This window comes from Dryobates pubescens, chromosome Z (genome assembly GCF_014839835.1).
Source record: "Dryobates pubescens isolate bDryPub1 chromosome Z, bDryPub1.pri, whole genome shotgun sequence".
Lineage (NCBI taxonomy): Eukaryota > Metazoa > Chordata > Aves > Piciformes > Picidae > Dryobates > Dryobates pubescens.
In genome coordinates this window covers 120,643,125-120,658,853 of record NC_071657.1, presented here as the reverse complement: position 1 = coordinate 120,658,853, position 15,729 = coordinate 120,643,125, and the positions used below count along the sequence as shown (strand labels likewise).

The window sequence follows — 15,729 nt, the reverse complement described above, 5'->3', positions numbered from 1 at the left end:
CAAAAGAGGGGGTTGGAGAGGGTCCTGCCCCCTCCCTCACCCCCCACTAACCTTCCCAAGGTAGGGGGAGGGACAAAAATCCCTGGGACAGGAAGGGGGCACCCCCAATTTTTTTGGGGGGTGGGAAAACATCAATCTCTCCCTTGAAATTGCACCCCTCCCCACCCCCCAACGAGGGAATCCGGGGGGGGGGGTGGGGTGTGGAAGTCAGACTTTCGGGGAAGGGTCTCAGGTGTCAAACCATTTGCTTCTTTTGGGTGTGGGGGTGTCCCCCCCCAAAATCTTCCTCTTGTACCGTTCCACCAGGTCATTAAATCGAGCTTCAGACCCCCCCTTGGGGCCTCCTCGGTGCCGTTTGGCCTGGGAGGGGGCAGAAATTGGGGGGGGGGCTTAATGAGGGGGGAAGCATTGGAAATTCCCCCCCAGCACCCCTACACAACACCCCTGTACCCCTAAAAAAGCCCTTCCCCCACCACACCAATCCCTAAAGTGGTTGGGGGGGTACAAACTGGGGTCCCTAACACACCCCCCCCTACCCTCCCAGGATCAGTGGGGGTAAAAATGGGGGTCCTGGATCCCCCCCCATCCCATAATGGGGTAAAAATGAGGGTCCTGGGACCCCCCCCAAGACAAAGTGGGGCAGAAATGGGGGAGTCTGGACCCTCCCCAAGACAAAGTGGGGCAGAAATGGGGGAGTCTGGACTCCCCCCAAGACAAAATGGGGCAGAATTGGGGGTGTCTGGGCCCTCCCACCCCAAAAGAGGGCAGAAAGTGGGGAGGGGTCCCCCAGATGTTACCTGTGGGGGGGTCCCTGTTTGCTTCTCCTTCCTCCGCCGAGTTTTGGCCTTGGGCTGTTTCTTGGGGGGGGGCTTCAGCTGCCCCTTGTCACGTTTCCTGAGGGGGAGGCAAAGGGTTAAGGGGCACCCATGGGTGCTGGGTAGGGGCTGGGGCACCCATGGATACCAAAGGTGAGGGTCCAAGGGCACCAAGAGTAGGGGTATAGGGGCCAGTTATGGGCAGAGAAGCACCCATGGGTGCTAGTATAGGTGCCCAGATGCACCCAGAGGTGCCAGTTGTGGACCCAGGAACACCCATGGGTGCCAGTTGTGGGCAAAGAGGCACCCATGGGTGCCAGTGTAGGTGCCCAGATGCACCCTAGAAGTACTAGATACGGCTCAGGAGCACCCATAAGTGCCAGCCACCGGTCCAGGAATACCCATGAGTGCCAGTTATGGGTCTAAGAGCACCCATGGGTGCCAGATATGGGCCCACAGGCACCCATTGGTGACAGATATGGACTCAGGAGCACCCCGGGGGTGTCATTTACTTGCCCAGGAGTACCTATGGGTGCCAGTTAGGGGCCTAAGGGCACACACAGGGGCCGGTATAGGTGCCCAGATGCCAGTTAACAGACCCAGGAGCACCCATGGGTGCCCAAGGCTGGCTGGGGGGTACAGCTGGGTGCCCCCCAGCCCTCAGTACCTGATTTTGGGTCCCCGATGCGAGGGCAGTGCCAGCACCTTGGTCCTGGGGGCTCCATCCCGGGGCTGCCCCCCCAGCTCCGTACGGAAGCCAGCCCAGGAGGCAGCCCCAGCTGGGGGCACTGGGGGGGGGGGGGGGGGTTTCTTGCCCCTTCTTCGTCCCCTTAAAGAGGGGGTTCTTCTTCCCCTGGGGGGGGCTGGAGTCCAGCTTCTGCTCTGGGGGCTTTGGGTCCTGCTCTGGTGGCTTCTGTTGGAGCTTCAGCTGGGAGGGGACAAGGACAAGAGGGAGATGCTGACGGAACATGGAGAACTGGGGATACTGGGAGGGGGGACAGAAGGGACACTGAGGGGACACCCAGCTCCTCTGCACCCCCAGAGGGGACACAGAGCACAGAGGACACTGGAGGTGGCACTAGGGTGACACTGAGGGGACACCCAGCTCCTCTGCACCCCCAGAGGGGACACAGAGCGCAGAGGACACTGGAGGTGGCACTAGGGTGACACTGAGGGGACACCCAGCTCCTCTGCACCCCCAGAGGGGACACAGAGCGCAGAGGACACTGGAGGTGGCACTAGGGTGACACTGAGGGGACACCCAGCTCCTCTGCACCCCCAGAGGGGACACAGAGCGCAGAGGACACTGGAGGTGGCACTAGGGTGACACTGAGGGGACACCCAGCTCCTCTGCACCCCCAGAGGGGACACAGAGCGCAGAGGACACTGGAGGTGGCACTAGGGTGACACTGAGGGGACACCCAGCTCCTCTGCACCCCCAGAGGGGACACAGAGCACAGAGGACACTGGAGGTGGCACTAGGGTGACACTGAGGGGACACCCAGCTCCTCTGTATCCGCTGCTACCCTAAAAGCCAGCCCAAAAGGGGACAGGGAAAAGGGGACCCAGAAGGGGACATGGAGAGGGTGACACAGGGGAGCACCGAGATGGGGACAGAGGGACGTGGAGGGGGACACAAAGGGACACTGAGGGGAGACAGGGAGGGACACAGGGCCCCCCAGAGATGACCCAGAGCCCAGGTGACCCTGAGGTGACAATGTGCCCTACCAGGCTGCGCTGGGTTCGCTGCTCCTTCAGCTTCAGCTTCCTCCTGTCCTCCAGCGAGAACTCCACGATGGGCCTCTGGAAATGGGGGGCTGGGGAGGTCCAGGATGGGCACAGGACCCCAAAAACCCCAAGGGCACTCCCCCAAGAGCCCAAAATCTCAAAGGGACCCCACCCCCCACCACCAGGGCCCTAAAACCCTGAGAGCTCTCCCAGAAAAGCGGCCCTGGGGGAGCAGGCCCCCAAAATCCCAAGAGGCCCTCTGCCAAGACCCCCAAACCTCAAAGGGAATGTTTCAGGACCCCAAAACCCTGAAGGGACCCTCCCCCCAGAAGGACTCAGCACCTCAAAATCCTGAGGAGACCACCCCCAGGACCCCAAGGGCCTTTGTTGGGGGCAGGACCCAAAACCCCAGGGGGGACCCCCCCTCCTCCCAGGACCCCAAAAACCCAAGGGGACCCACCCAAGACCCCAAAATCCCAAAGGAACCCCCTTAGGAATGACATAGGAGGGGGAGGACCTCAAAATCCCTAGGGCACTCCCCCCCAGGATCCCAAAACCTCAAGGGGACTGCCCCAGCAATGGCCCCAGCAGGGGCAGGACCCCAAACCCCCAAGGGAACCTCCCAGGAATGAGAGGGGCTCCAAAAACATTTAGGGGGGCACTAAAGCATTTTGGGGCTGGTTTCTAATATTTGAAGAGGGGGGGTGTAAAGTATTTTAGGGGGAGGAGAGTCAAAAAATATTGGGGGGAATCCCTGAAATATTGCAGGGGGGCTTAAAAGTATTGGGGGGGCAGCCCTAAAGTATCTGGGGAGGCCATAAAATATTGGGGGGGGAATCCCTAAAATACTGTGGCAGGGCTTAAAGTATTGGGGGGGACCTTAAAAGTATTTGGGGGAGGCTAAAATGGGGGGAGGGGGTTAAAATTTGGGGGGGAAGCTAAAAAGTGGAGGGGAGGCAAACCCCTTGTAGGGTTTTGGGGTGCAGGGAGGACCCCAATGAAAGGGGGTTGGGGGGAAATGGGGGTGGTGTAAAGATTATGAAGGGGGAGAGAGGGGACAGGAATGAGAAGGGGGGAGGGGGGAGGGGGAGGGCCCCCCCCAACACCCCCCTCAGTGGGGTGGGACTCACCTTTTGGGGCCCAAAAATCTGGGGGTTGTTGTTGAGGCCCCGGAGGGCAGCCAGAGCCTGTTGGTGGTCCCCGAGCTCCACAAAGGCATAGCCCAAAGACTGCCCTCTGCCTCGCTCCTCCCTCATCACCCTGCACTGCAGAGCACACTGGCTTAGGCTGGTTTAGACTGGGAGAACTGGCAGCACTAGGACCACTATGGGCACACTGAGAGGATGCTTTAGGAACGCTCCTCCTCCTCTAGCCCTCCCAAAAGCAATGTGAGGAGACACAAGGAAGACCCCGAGGAGAACGCCCACCCCCTTACCACCCCACAGCCCACTGTGGAGTGGAGCCAAACCCCAGCTGACACCAAGGTGACACCATGGGGACACTAAGGTGCACTAGAGGGACACTAAGAGGACACTTTAGGGATAGTCTTCCTCCTCTAGCCCTCCCAAAAGCAATGTGAGAAGACACAAGGAAGACCCCGAGGAGAACACCCACCCCCTTACCACCCCACAGCCCATTGTGGAGTGGAGCCAAACCCCAGCTGACACCAAGGTGACACCATGGGGACACTAAGGTGCACTAGAGGGACACTAAGAGGACACTTTAGGGATAGTCTTCCTCCTCTAGCCCTCCCAAAAGCAACGTGAGGAGACACAAGGAAGACCCCGAGGAGAACGCCCACCCCCTTACCACCCCACAGCCCACTGTGGAGTGGAGCCAAACCCCAGCTGACACCAAGGTGACACCATGGGGACACTAAGATGACACTGTGGGGACACTAAAAGGACAGTTTAGGGACACTCTTCCTCCTGTAACCCTCCCAAAAGCAATGTGAGGAGACGGAAGGAAGACCCCGAGTTGAACACCCACCACCCCCTTACCACCCCCCAGCCCATTGTGGAGTGGAGCCAAACCCCAGCTGACACCAAGGTGACACCTTGGTAACACGAAGGAGACACTCTGGGGGAGAGAGGTGACAGTCACCTCTTTGATCCACGGAGCTGGACCTCCCTGGAACAGCCTCAGGAGAAGCCTTCTGAGCTTGGAGCTGTCGACAGCTTTGGGGAGGTTGTGGACGCAGAGCCGAGTAGGGGAGACGAAGATGTTTTGATCCTTCAGCTTCTGGTGCTTCAACTCCTCGAACTGGGACAAACTGGGATTGGCTATGGAGATACTAGGGACCCCCTTGGGGTGCTTTCTGTTGCACACAAGTCACTGGGGGGGGGATGAAAGGTCAGGGGGGACAGCAACCCACCCGCGCTCTCTTGGCCATGTCGGCCTCGCTGACTCCTTCCGCCGCCTTGGTGCCGGCACGGATCACTGCGGGGGGCACATGAAAAATGAGGGGACACACGCAGAATGGGGACCCCTGTGACACCTCTAAGGTGTGTGCAACCCCCACCACCCCCCCTTTATATTTTCATACTCACAGCCCTCCCGAGCCAGGTAAAGGTTTCGGGTTCCTGAGGGCTTCTTGGGTTTGGAGCCTCGAAGCTTCTGAGCCTGGTCCCTGCTGACCGCCACATCGATGCGGAGCTGGCGACCCTCCAGCCGCAGCCCCCCCAGCTGCGCACGGCGACACGGGACGGGGAACGGCACATGGCGGGGAAGAGCTGGGGGTGAGGCAGCAACAGCGCGGGGGAGGGGGGGCAGGGGGCGGGAAAAGAGGGGGAAGGGGCGGGAAAAGAGGGGGAGGGGGCGGGAAAAGAAGGGGGAGGGAAGAAAGAGGAGGAAGAAAGGGAGGGGAAGGGGAAAAAAGAAGAGGGGGAAGAAAGGGAGGGGAGGGGGAAAAAAGAAGGGGAAGGGAGGGGGGTAAAAAAGGAGAGAGGAGCCGGGGGAAGAGTGGGTGGAAAGAAAGGGGGAGGAGGGGATCCCCAATTTTTTGTGCCACCATCCCCACCCCCCTCACCTCGCTCTCTTCCTGAGCAGCTTGGAGACATTTTTGGGCAGCTTCTTGTGTCTTAAATTGAGCAAAAGCACAGCCTGGGGGGAGTGAGCAACATGGGGGTCAGTTAATGTGAGGGGAGGGGAAGGGGTCTCAAGGATAAAAAGGGGGTGCCCCCACGCCCCCCCCCCAAAAATGTACACTGACCTTTGGATTGCTCAGTGTCGGGGTGCAGCACGACTCGGACGTACTGGAGCTCCCCAAACTGCTCTAAGAGCTCCCCCAGGGCTTCCTCTTCAGTGTCAAATGAGAGGTTGCTGGGGAAGATGTGGGGGCAGGTCCCCCAAAACAGTTAAGGGTTGGGGTTCATCATGTACCCGCCCCACTGCCAGCAGTTCATCCCAGCCCGGGGCAGGGGCTGGCTGCCAGCTCACCGGACGAACACGGTCCTGCCCTCGCTGACGTCGGAAGCGCAGGGAGGGCGCTTCGGGGGTGGCTTCTTAGGGGTGACCCCCCCTGGAAAAAAATGGGGGTGGTAAAGTGACTCCCCCACCCAGATCTCAAAGAGCCCCCCCAACAGATCCCAAAAAGAGCCCCCAAAATAAGCCCCCCCCCCCCCGGCCAGGACCCAAAAGGAGCACCCCCTGAAAGGACCCCCAGATTCCAAGGAGCACCCCCAGGAAAGGCCCCCCCCCAGGCCCCTAAAAATTCCACCCCGACACAAAACCAGCCCTCCCCTGCCCCAGGCCTCAAAAACAGCTCCCCCCAGAACCCTCCTTGACCCTGCAGGGCAGAACAAAACCTTTTCTTCCTTCCTCTTCATCTTCTTCATCATCTTCATCTTCTTCATCTTCCTCTTCGTCTTCTTCTTCCTCCTCACTGCTTCCTTCCTCATCCAGTTCCATTTCATCTTCCTCCTCCTCCTCTTCCTGTTCCTCTTCTACCTCCTCTTCTTCCTCCTTTTCCTCTTCTTTCTCTTCATTTTCTTCCTCTTCGCTCCCTGTGGACATAAATTAAAGGGTGAGGGAGCCGGGCGCCCCGCCCCCGCCGGGAGAGGGAGCCGGGGGCCCCGCCCCCGCCGGGAGAGAGAGCCGGGCGCCCCGCCCGCGCCGGGAGAGGGAGCCGGGCGCCCCGCCCCCGCCGGGAGAGGGAGCCGGGCGCCCCGCCCCCGCCGGGAGAGGGAGCCGGGCGCCCCGCCCGCGCCGGGACAGGGAGCCGGGCCCCCCGCCCCCGCCGGGAGAGGGAGCCGGGGGCCCCGCCCGCGCCGGGAGAGGGAGCCGGGGGCCCCGCCCGCGCCGGGAGAGGGAGCCGGGCGCCCCGCCCCCGCCGGGAGAGGGAGCCGGGCGCCTCGCCCCCTCCGGGAGAGGGAGCCGGGCGCCCCGCCCGCGCCGGGAGAGGGAGCCGGGGGCCCCGCCCCCGCCGGGAGAGGGAGCCGGGCGCCCCGCCCCCGCCGGGAGAGGGAGCCGGGCGCCCCGCCCCCGCCGGGAGAGGGAGCCGGGCGCCCCGCCCCCGCCGGGAGAGGGAGCCGGGGGCCCCGCCCCCGCCGGGAGAGGGAGCCGGGGGCCCCGCCCCCGCCGGGAGAGGGAGCCGGGGGCCCCGCCCCCGCCGGGAGAGGGAGCCGGGAGAGGGAGCCGGGCGCCCCGCCCGCGCCGGGAGAGGGAGCCGGGAGAGGGAGCCGGGCGCCCCGCCCGCGCCGGGAGAGGGAGCCGGGCGCCTCACCCTTATGCTGGTTTCCCTGTGTTGCTCTGTACTTGTCCTTGGCCACTGCCCAGTCCACAGCAACTGGACGACCTGGTTGGGGGATACACACAGTAAAGCTGGGGGGACACACCTTAAGGGAACCCCCAGACTTTAAGGGACCTCCCCACTTCCACTCCAAACCGGGAAGAAAGTGGGGAAAGTGGGAAGGGAGGCAGCCCCAAAGAGCCCCTCCAGGGTAAAAAGAAGGGAGAAAAGGTGGAGAAATGAGGAGGGGGACAGCCCCAAAGGGCTCCCCCAGGGAGGAAAGGAGGGGGCAGCCCCAAAAAGCCCCCCTCCAGAAGAAAACAGGGGGTCAAAGGCGGGGAGGGAGCCCTAAAGAGCCCCCCCAGCAGGGTAAGAAGAGAGAAAAAAAGGTGGGGAAATGGGGAGTGGTGAGAAGGGGCAAAAAAGAAAGATGGACAGGGAAGGGAAAGGCAAAGGGGTAAAAAAGGGGAAAGGGAGCACCCCAGAAAGCACCCCCAGGTGAAAAATGAATGGAGAGGACAAACCTTTAACCTCTTTCATGTTGACCCCTCTTAGTGCTTTGGCTGCTTCCAGAATGGTCCTGAGCTGGACAAAGGCAAATCCCTTCAGCTTCCCATCTGTGTGTGTGTGGGGGGCACAATTTAATCATTACCCCCCCGAAAAAGACCCCTTCCAACCTCAAAGAGCTGCCCTGAGCCCATAAAGAAGTCCCTCAGACCCCCCCAAAGTGCCCCTGCAGGCCCAAAAGAAGCACCCCCAGACCCAAAGGGAGACTCCCCACACACACCCAAAGAGCCTGCTCAACCCCTGAAGAGCCCCCCCTGAACCCAGAGATCCCACAGTGCCCTAAAAGCCTCAAAATGGGGGGAGGGAGGGGCCCCACCTGCTTTTCTGGGGATGTTCACCTCCAGCACCGTACCAAAAGGGGAGAAAACTTTCTTTAGGTCCTCCTCTGAGCACTGTGGGGAGACACAGTAAGGAGTGGGGGGGTCAGTAACCGTGACAATGCCCGCCCCCCTGGGGTGGGGGTCCCCTTTTGCCCCCCTGCAGGGTGCCGACGCAGACCAGCCTCCCGCGGTACCTTGAAGCTGAGGTTGCGGATGATGAGCCGAGCTTTTTTGGGGGGGCCTTTGGGCTTTTTGGGTCTGGGAGGGGGCACAGGGGTGGCTTTGGAGTCACCTGTATGGGGGACAAGAAGGTCTTGGAACAGCAGGGACTTGGGGACCGCAGGCAGCAGGGTGGGGTGGGACAAGAGCCAGCACCAAGGTGCTGAAGGAAGGGGAAGGAGGGAAACAATTCCACACTTCCCCCTCCCCTCCCCAGTTTACCTTTTCCCTCTTTGGCTCCCCCCAGAGATTTTTTGGGGCCCTTCTGGGGTCGCTGCCGTGCCAGTGTCACCCCGAGGCGGTGGCCCCCAAAGGTGGTGGCTTCCTTCAGAGCCCGTTGGGTGTCCTCAGCCAAGGAGAAGGTGACGTAGCCAAAGCCACGGCAGGTTTTGGTGCCTGGGGGCAGACACACACACACACACACACACACACACACAATGAGGCCCTGGAGTGCTGCCCCCACCCCAAAATGTCCCCTCCCAGCTTTCAGGGTCACTATCCACATGGCTGGTCCCCAGAAGCTCCCCTTGGCCCCACCACAACGCATTGGTGCCTCCCCCAAGTCCCTTCACAGCCTCTCCACCCCAGCTTGATTCCCCCACCTCAAATCCCAGCCCTCTATGCACCTGTCCCCCACCCCCACCCCGTGATCCCAGCCCCCCACCCCAAGTCCTGCCACAGCCTCTCCTAGACCCTGTCTCGAAGCCTGCCCGCAGACCCTGGTCCAGGCCCCCACAGATCCCTTCAGCATCATCCCCTCCCCCGCAAGACCTTGGTCCCTGGTCCCCCCCAGACCCTGACCAAGGTTTCAGCACCTGCCCCTCCCTCCCAGGCCCCCTCAGATCCCTCCCCAGACCCCCGTCCGAGAACCCCCAGTCCCCACCCCCAGACTCCAGGCCCCCTCAGACCCACGCCCCTCAGTCCCAAAGCCCTTCAACATCCCTAGACTCCCTCACTCCATCCCCCAAGCCCCAGTCCCAGACCCTCTCGGCACCCCCACACCCATCCTTGAGCTCTTCAGCCCCCTCCCAGACCCCACACCCAGCCTCCTCCAAGTCTCCTCAGTCTCCCAGACCCCAGTCCCAGAGCCACTCAACACCCCCAGCTATGTCCACTCAGCATCCCCAAACCTCTTCAGCCACCCCCTGACGCTTTCCAAGGACTGAGACCCCGGCCCCAGGCCCTCTGCAATCTCCTTCAGCCCCCCCATATCTCTGCCATGAAGCCCCCCGGCACTCTCAGACCTCAATCTCAGGCCCACTTAGCCCCACACCAGACCCCCACACGCCAGTCTCAGAGCCCTTCAGGCTCCCCCAGGCGCCGGTCCCTGCCCCCCTCAAGCCCTCCCCGAGCTCCGCACAGCCTTCCAGCCTCCCCCCCAGGCGCCCGGACTCGGACCCTTCTCGGTGACCACAAAGCAGCGGCGAAGGGGCCCGAAGCGCCCGAAGAGATCCTCGAGGTCTGCAGCAGTGGCCGAGGCCGGTAACCCTCGCACCATCACCGTACGGCCCGGGACAGAGCCCGCCACGGGCCCGGCACCGGGACTAGACCCACGGCCACCCCCGGCCGCCGCCATCTTGGGCACGCGCCGCGCGGGGGCTGCCGGGGAGGGAGAGGAGATGCGCGGCAGGCGAGATGGGGGGGGAGAGAGAGAGAGGAGCCATGCAGGGCGGTGGAGGGGAGAGCGGCGCCTAGCGGCGCGGAGGAGAATCGCAAGGGTTTGGCGCGGGGAGGACTGCTGGGACGCGACAAGCGGCGCCTGGTAGGACGGAAAGTCGGCAGGCAAGGAGCGGGAGAGCGGCACCTAGCGGCTGGGGGGCGAATTGCAGAGCGGGGAGCGGGGAGCCGGTTTAGAATGGGAGGGGAGAGCAGGGGGGGAATGGGAGACTCAGTTTAGGGGGAGGGGGAGCTGGGGACAGGTTGGGGGGGCGCGTCACAGTTCAGGGACAGGGGAGGATTTGGAGTCCCAGTTTAGGGGTGTGAGGTGACAAAGGGGCGATGTGGGAGTGCCGGTTTAAGGATGGGGGAAAGGTGGGGGGGGGTCCCAGTTCAGAGTGGGAGGGGGGAACTGGGTGGGCTTGACGGTCCCAGGTGAGGTGCGGGGGGGTTTGGGCGGAGTCCCAGTTCGAGGGTGGAAGGGGTTGGGGATCCCAGTTTAGGAGTAGGGGGGGCTGGGGGGTCTCAGTTCAGGGGTAGGGGAGGGGTTGGGGTGTCTCCCAGTTGTGATTTTGGGGGTTCCATTTGGGGGGGTGGTCACACTCACACCCTTCACATGTGGCACTTTATTGGGTAAACTGGGAGAACTGGGATGGGGGGGCAGTCCCAAATGCCTCCCAGTACTGGGGTGTGGCTTGGAATAAAAGGGGGGGGGGAGGTCCCATTGGCCATGGTGGGGAGAACTGGGAGGTACTGCCGAGGGGGCTCAGGGATCTTAGGGGGGTCTCAAGGACTTGGGGAGTGGGGACACTGGGGGTACCCAGGTTGTCGCCATCACTTGGTGGGGAGTCTCAGGGACCCCCAGGAACCAGTTGGGGGTCTTGGGGACCTTGAGGGGGGGTCCCAGGTTGTCACCAGCACTCGAAGGTCTTGAGGACCCTGGGGGAGGGGGGCGTGTCCCAGATTGTCACCAGCATTTGAGGGGATCTCAGGGATTTGGTCTGGGGGGGCAAGGGGAAGTAATTTGGGGTCTTGGGGACCGGGGGGAGGGGGGGGTCCAGTTTGTGCCCTCCCGGTGCCACCCAGCACCCTACAAGTCAATGGTGTCATCAGGGTCACTGGGAGGCAGGGGATTGGCACCAGTACGGGCACTGGTACTGGCATCAGTGCCCTGATGTCCTCCCCCTGTCCCCAGGGACCCCCCAGCACAGGAGGTGGCAGAATGAGGGGTTGGAGGTTGGGGAGGGGGCGCGGTGCCAGGCAGTGAGGTGCCACTTGTGCCCGTTGTGGCAGGACCCCTTGTACCAGTTGTGCCAAGCTCTGAGGTGCCAGTCGTGCCAGGACCACATGTGTCACTTTTGCCAGGGACCCTTGTGCCAGCTTTGCCAGGCTCTGGGGTGCCAGTTGTGCCAGGAGCCTTCATGCCCGTTGCACCAGGCACTGGTGTCGTAGTTGTGCCAGGACCTTGTGTGCCACTTGTGCCAGAACCTCGTGTACCAGTCATGCCAGGTGCTGGGGTGCCGCTTGTGCCAGTGCCTTGTGTGCCTGTTGTGCCAGGCTCTGGGGTGCCAGCTGTAGCAGGACCCCCTACACCAGCGGTGCCAGGACCCTGTGTGCCAGTTGTGCCAGGCTCTGGTGTTGTAGTTGTGCCAGGATGTTGTGTGCCACTCGTGCCTTGTGTGCCAGTTGTCCCAGGACCCTGTGCCATGGTTGAGCCAGGACCTCGTGTGCCAGTTGTGCCAAGATTCGGTGCCATTCTCGTGCCAGGACCTTTTGTATGAGTTGTGGCAGGAGCTTGTGTGCCACTGCTGCCAAGATTTGGTGCTGGGGCTGTGCCAGGACCTTGTGTGCCAGTTGTGCCAAGTTTAGGTTCTGTAGTTGTGCCAGGACCTTTTGTGCCAGGACCCGGCAGTGTGGTGGTCTTGCCAGGACCTGATGTAGTGGTTGAGCCAAGATCCCCTTTGCCAGTTGTGCCAGGACCTCGTGTGCCAGCTGTGCCAAGCCCTGCTGTGCTGGTTGTGCCAAGCCCTGCCCTGCTGGACACCGCTGTGCCAGTTGTGTCAGGTTCCACACTGCTGGTGGTGCTAGGCCTTGGTGTAGTGGTTGTGCCAGGCTCTCCTGTGCCAGTTGTGCCAAGCCCTGGTAAACTCGCTGTGCCAAGACTTGGAGTTGTGGTTGTGCCAGTTGCAGCTGTGCCAATCTCAGTCGTGCCACTTGCACCAGTCCCGGTTGTGCCAGGTGCACCCATCCCCGCTGTGCCAGCCGTGCCGTTCCCAGTTGTGCCACTTGTGCCCATCTCAGCTGCGCTGGCTGCACCAATCCCACTTGTGCCAGCTGTGCCAATCCTACTTATGCCCATCCCAGCTGCCCCAGCCGCCCCTACCGCAGTCCCACCGGTCGTGCCCATCCCCGGCAATCCCGTTCTGCCCATGCCACCCATGCCGGTCCCGGCGCCAAGGCTCCTAACCACGCCCCCGTCGCCCATCCCTGGCACCCCGATGACGCTGATGCCCACCCCGGTGCCGTTCCCGGCCCCGTTGCTGGTCCTAGCTCCGGTGCCGCTGCCGGTGCCAACGCAGATGCCAGGCTTGGCACCCAGCGCCTCGTCGATGCTCCGCCGCAGGTCGATGGGCGACGGTGGGCGGTACCCGAGGGTTGGGTCCCCTTCGGTGACGTCTGGGGGGGGGTGTGCCCAAAAAGATGCCCCCGTTTCAGCGCCCCCCCCGTTTACGGGTTCGGGGAGAGGGGTGCCAGGGCTGGGGGGGCTGTTTTGGGGAGGGGGAGGTTTCTTATGCCAAGGTCGCGCCACCACCGCCAGGGGTAAGCCCATCGCCACCTCTGCCAGGCGACAGCTCAGCTGCAGCCCCCACCACAGCCAAAGGGTCTCGGGGGGGTCCTGGCGGTGGGGGTTGGGGTAGGGGGCGAGGGGCCCCCCCCAGCCCAAGCCCTGCAACACCCCCAAGATCTGCAGCCCGGCGCTCAGTATCGCCCCCACCAGTGCCACCCCCAGCGCCACCCTCTGGGTACTACTCAGCGACCCCCCCTCAGCCTGGGGACATTTCAGTGACCCTCCCTTGGGACCTTCAGGCGACCCCCCCTCGCCCTGGGGTCCCCCAAGGGACCCCTTTTTACCCTTGGCACCCTCAAACGACCCCTCCTTGGCACCTCCGCTTGCCCCCCCTTTCTCCTTGGCACCCCCAGTTGTCCCCCCCTCATTTTTAGGACCCCCGAGTGACCCCCCTTCATTATTTTGACCTCCAGTCGCCCCTCCCTTCCCTTGGGGTCCCCCAATTTCCCCTCCACCACCATTGCCCCCCCCGGTTTCCCCCCCTTTCCCCTTCCCCTTTGCCCCCCCAATTCCACCCCCATCCTCTCGGACCCCCCCCGTATCCCTCCTCTCCTTTTTCCCCCCGCCCCCCTCCTCCCCATTCCCCTCCCCCTTTTTTCTCCTGCCCCCCCTTTTCCCGCAGCTCCTCAGCGCCCCCACGAGCACCCCCACGACCAGCAGCACGAAAACCCCGCGGGGAACCAGCAACAGGAGGGGGAACTTCTCTACCCCGCCCCCCCCCCAGATCACCACCCCGACGGCCCCCCCCAGATGTAAAACCATCAAAACCAGCAGCAAGGGACTGGGGTAATTGGGGGGAGGGGTCAAAGCGATCACCAGCCCCCACCCCAAGCAGGGAAAGGGCAGCTCGAAGAGGAGGTGAGCGAGGGGGGGGGACAAGTTTTGGTCTAAAAACAACGGGGGGGCGGCTCGGGAGACCCCCGCCACCATCAGGAGCCCCCCCAGGAAGCGGCGCTGGTGACTGCCCAGCAAAACCAGCAAGCCCAGCAGGGCCATCAGAGCGAAGAGGGAAGCCACCCCGTAGACCTGAGCCGCCCAGACCGGCCCCCAGACCGCGGGCGGGGGGAGGAAGTGGGGGGGCCACCAGTAAAAAAAAAAAGGAGGCGGGTTGTGGAGGGGGCGGGGGGTTCCGGCCGCCCCCCCGGCCCCCGCCGAGGGGCAGCTGGAGCTAGGGGGGCAGGAGGAGGAGGCTGAGGGGAGAGCTGGGGGGGGGAGAGGAGGAAAAAAAGGGAGGAGGGGGTTAGGGTGGGGGGGTGACCCCCGCCTGCACCCCAGAGCCCCTCCCATATCAAAACCAGTGGCTGCCAGTGCCCCCCACTCACCCTACTGTGACCCCCCCAGTCACAACCAGTAGCTCCCAGTGCCCCGGCAAACACCGTCCATGTGCCCCCCCAGTCACAACCAGTAGCTCCCGGTGCCCCCCCAAACACCCTCCATGTGCCCCCCCAGTCACAACCAGTAGCTCCCGGTGCCCCCCCAAACACCCTCCATGTGCCCCCCAGTCACAACCAGTAGCTCCCAGTGCCCCCCCAAACACCGTCCATGTGCCCCCCAGTCACAACCAGTAGCTCCCAGTGTCCCCCCAAACACCGTCCATGTGCCCCCCAGTCACAACCAGTAGCTCCCAGTGCCCCCCCAACACCCTCCATGTGCCCCCCAGTCACAACCAGTAGCTCCCAGTGCCCCCCCAACACCCTCCATGTGCCCCCCAGTCACAACCAGTAGCTCTCGGTGCCCCCCCAAACACCCTCCATGTGCCCCCCAGTCACAACCAGTAGCTCCCGGTGCCCCCCCAAACACCCTCCATGTGCCCCCCAGTCACAACCAGTAGCTCCCGATGCCCCCCCAACACCCTCCATGTACCCCCCAGTCACAACCAGTAGCTCCCGGTGCCCCCCCCCCCGGACGCCTGTGCCCCCCTACTCCCCCCCTCCAATTCCCCGTTTCCTCCCCCCCAATTCCCCCTTCCCACCCCCGCTCCATCCTCCCCCCCAGAGTCTCTCCCAGTCCCCTCCCAGTAGCACCTTGCTCAGCTCCGCTTCCTCCCTCCTCTTCCTCTTGGGACCCATTTTGGGGGGGGGGGCCCGTTTGGGGGGGGCCTCGTCGGAATCAGAAACCCTGGCGGGGGGGAGGAGGGTCCTTTAAAATGGGTCCCGAAGCCCCCCCAGTTTCTTTCTGAGCGGGGGGGGGTGGGTGGGTGCCCAACTCCCCCCAACCCCCCTCCACCCCTTAGCTTTATGCGGGGGAGTCCCTTTAAAATTAGCCCCCCCGGCCCCTCCCCACACCCCCCAACCTCCCCCCCAGGGTTTGGTTTTTGGGGGGTCCACTCCTCCCCAATCCCTCCCAACCCCCCCCCCCAGGCCCCTCCCGAACTGCTCCTCCCCCCTTTTTTTTGGAAGGGGTCCCTAAAAATGAAAAGGGGGGGGGGGGGGGAGCCCACTTCCCAAGGGTCCCTCAACCCTCCTCCCCCCAATATTTTTTGTTGGTGGATCCCTTCAAACTGAGCCTCCCCGACACCCCCTCCCAGCTTTTGTTCTTTAGGGGGGGGCCACCCCCGCCTCCAACCCCTCCCCACCCCCCCCCTTTTTATTAAGGGGTCCCTTAAAATAGGGGAGGAAAACACCCCCCTTTTTTTGGGGGGGGGGAAGGGTGTCTCTTAAAACGGCACCCTCAGAGGGGGTTCGTTATTGTGGGCCCCCCACCCCAACCCCAATTTCTTTTGAGGGGGGGGCGAGGGGGGAGGGTCACTCACCAACCAGTTCAGCCATACTGGGAATGATGGAAATGCGAGGGGGGGGTCCGGGGGAAGGGTCCCGAAAAGGACTGGTGGGGTGTGGGGGGGCCGCA

The 15,729-nt window shown here is 63.2% G+C and overlaps 1 protein-coding gene and 1 long non-coding RNA gene across 2 annotated transcripts; both read right to left on the bottom strand.

The window, feature by feature from the left end:
- Positions 1-203: 203 nt before the first annotated feature.
- Positions 204-9,996, bottom strand: RBM28 (RNA binding motif protein 28). Its single transcript, XM_054177854.1, is given in 19 exon segments — positions 204-360; positions 798-894; positions 1,483-1,633; positions 1,635-1,743; positions 2,544-2,618; positions 3,674-3,808; positions 4,647-4,805; positions 4,918-4,982; positions 5,093-5,228; positions 5,572-5,645; positions 5,755-5,864; positions 5,982-6,063; positions 6,350-6,547; positions 7,267-7,338; positions 7,797-7,889; positions 8,156-8,231; positions 8,354-8,451; positions 8,601-8,774; positions 9,777-9,996. Coding segments are annotated over 19 exon segments (2,214 nt in total). The 5' UTR covers positions 9,955-9,996; the 3' UTR covers positions 204-228.
- A 3,614-nt stretch (positions 9,997-13,610) lies between these two features.
- On the bottom strand, positions 13,611-15,729 carry LOC128899388 (uncharacterized). Its single transcript, XR_008463087.1, has 3 exons — positions 15,635-15,729; positions 14,907-15,000; positions 13,611-14,084 (listed from the first exon to the last, which is right to left on the bottom strand). It is a non-coding gene; the product is annotated as an uncharacterized LOC128899388 (long non-coding RNA).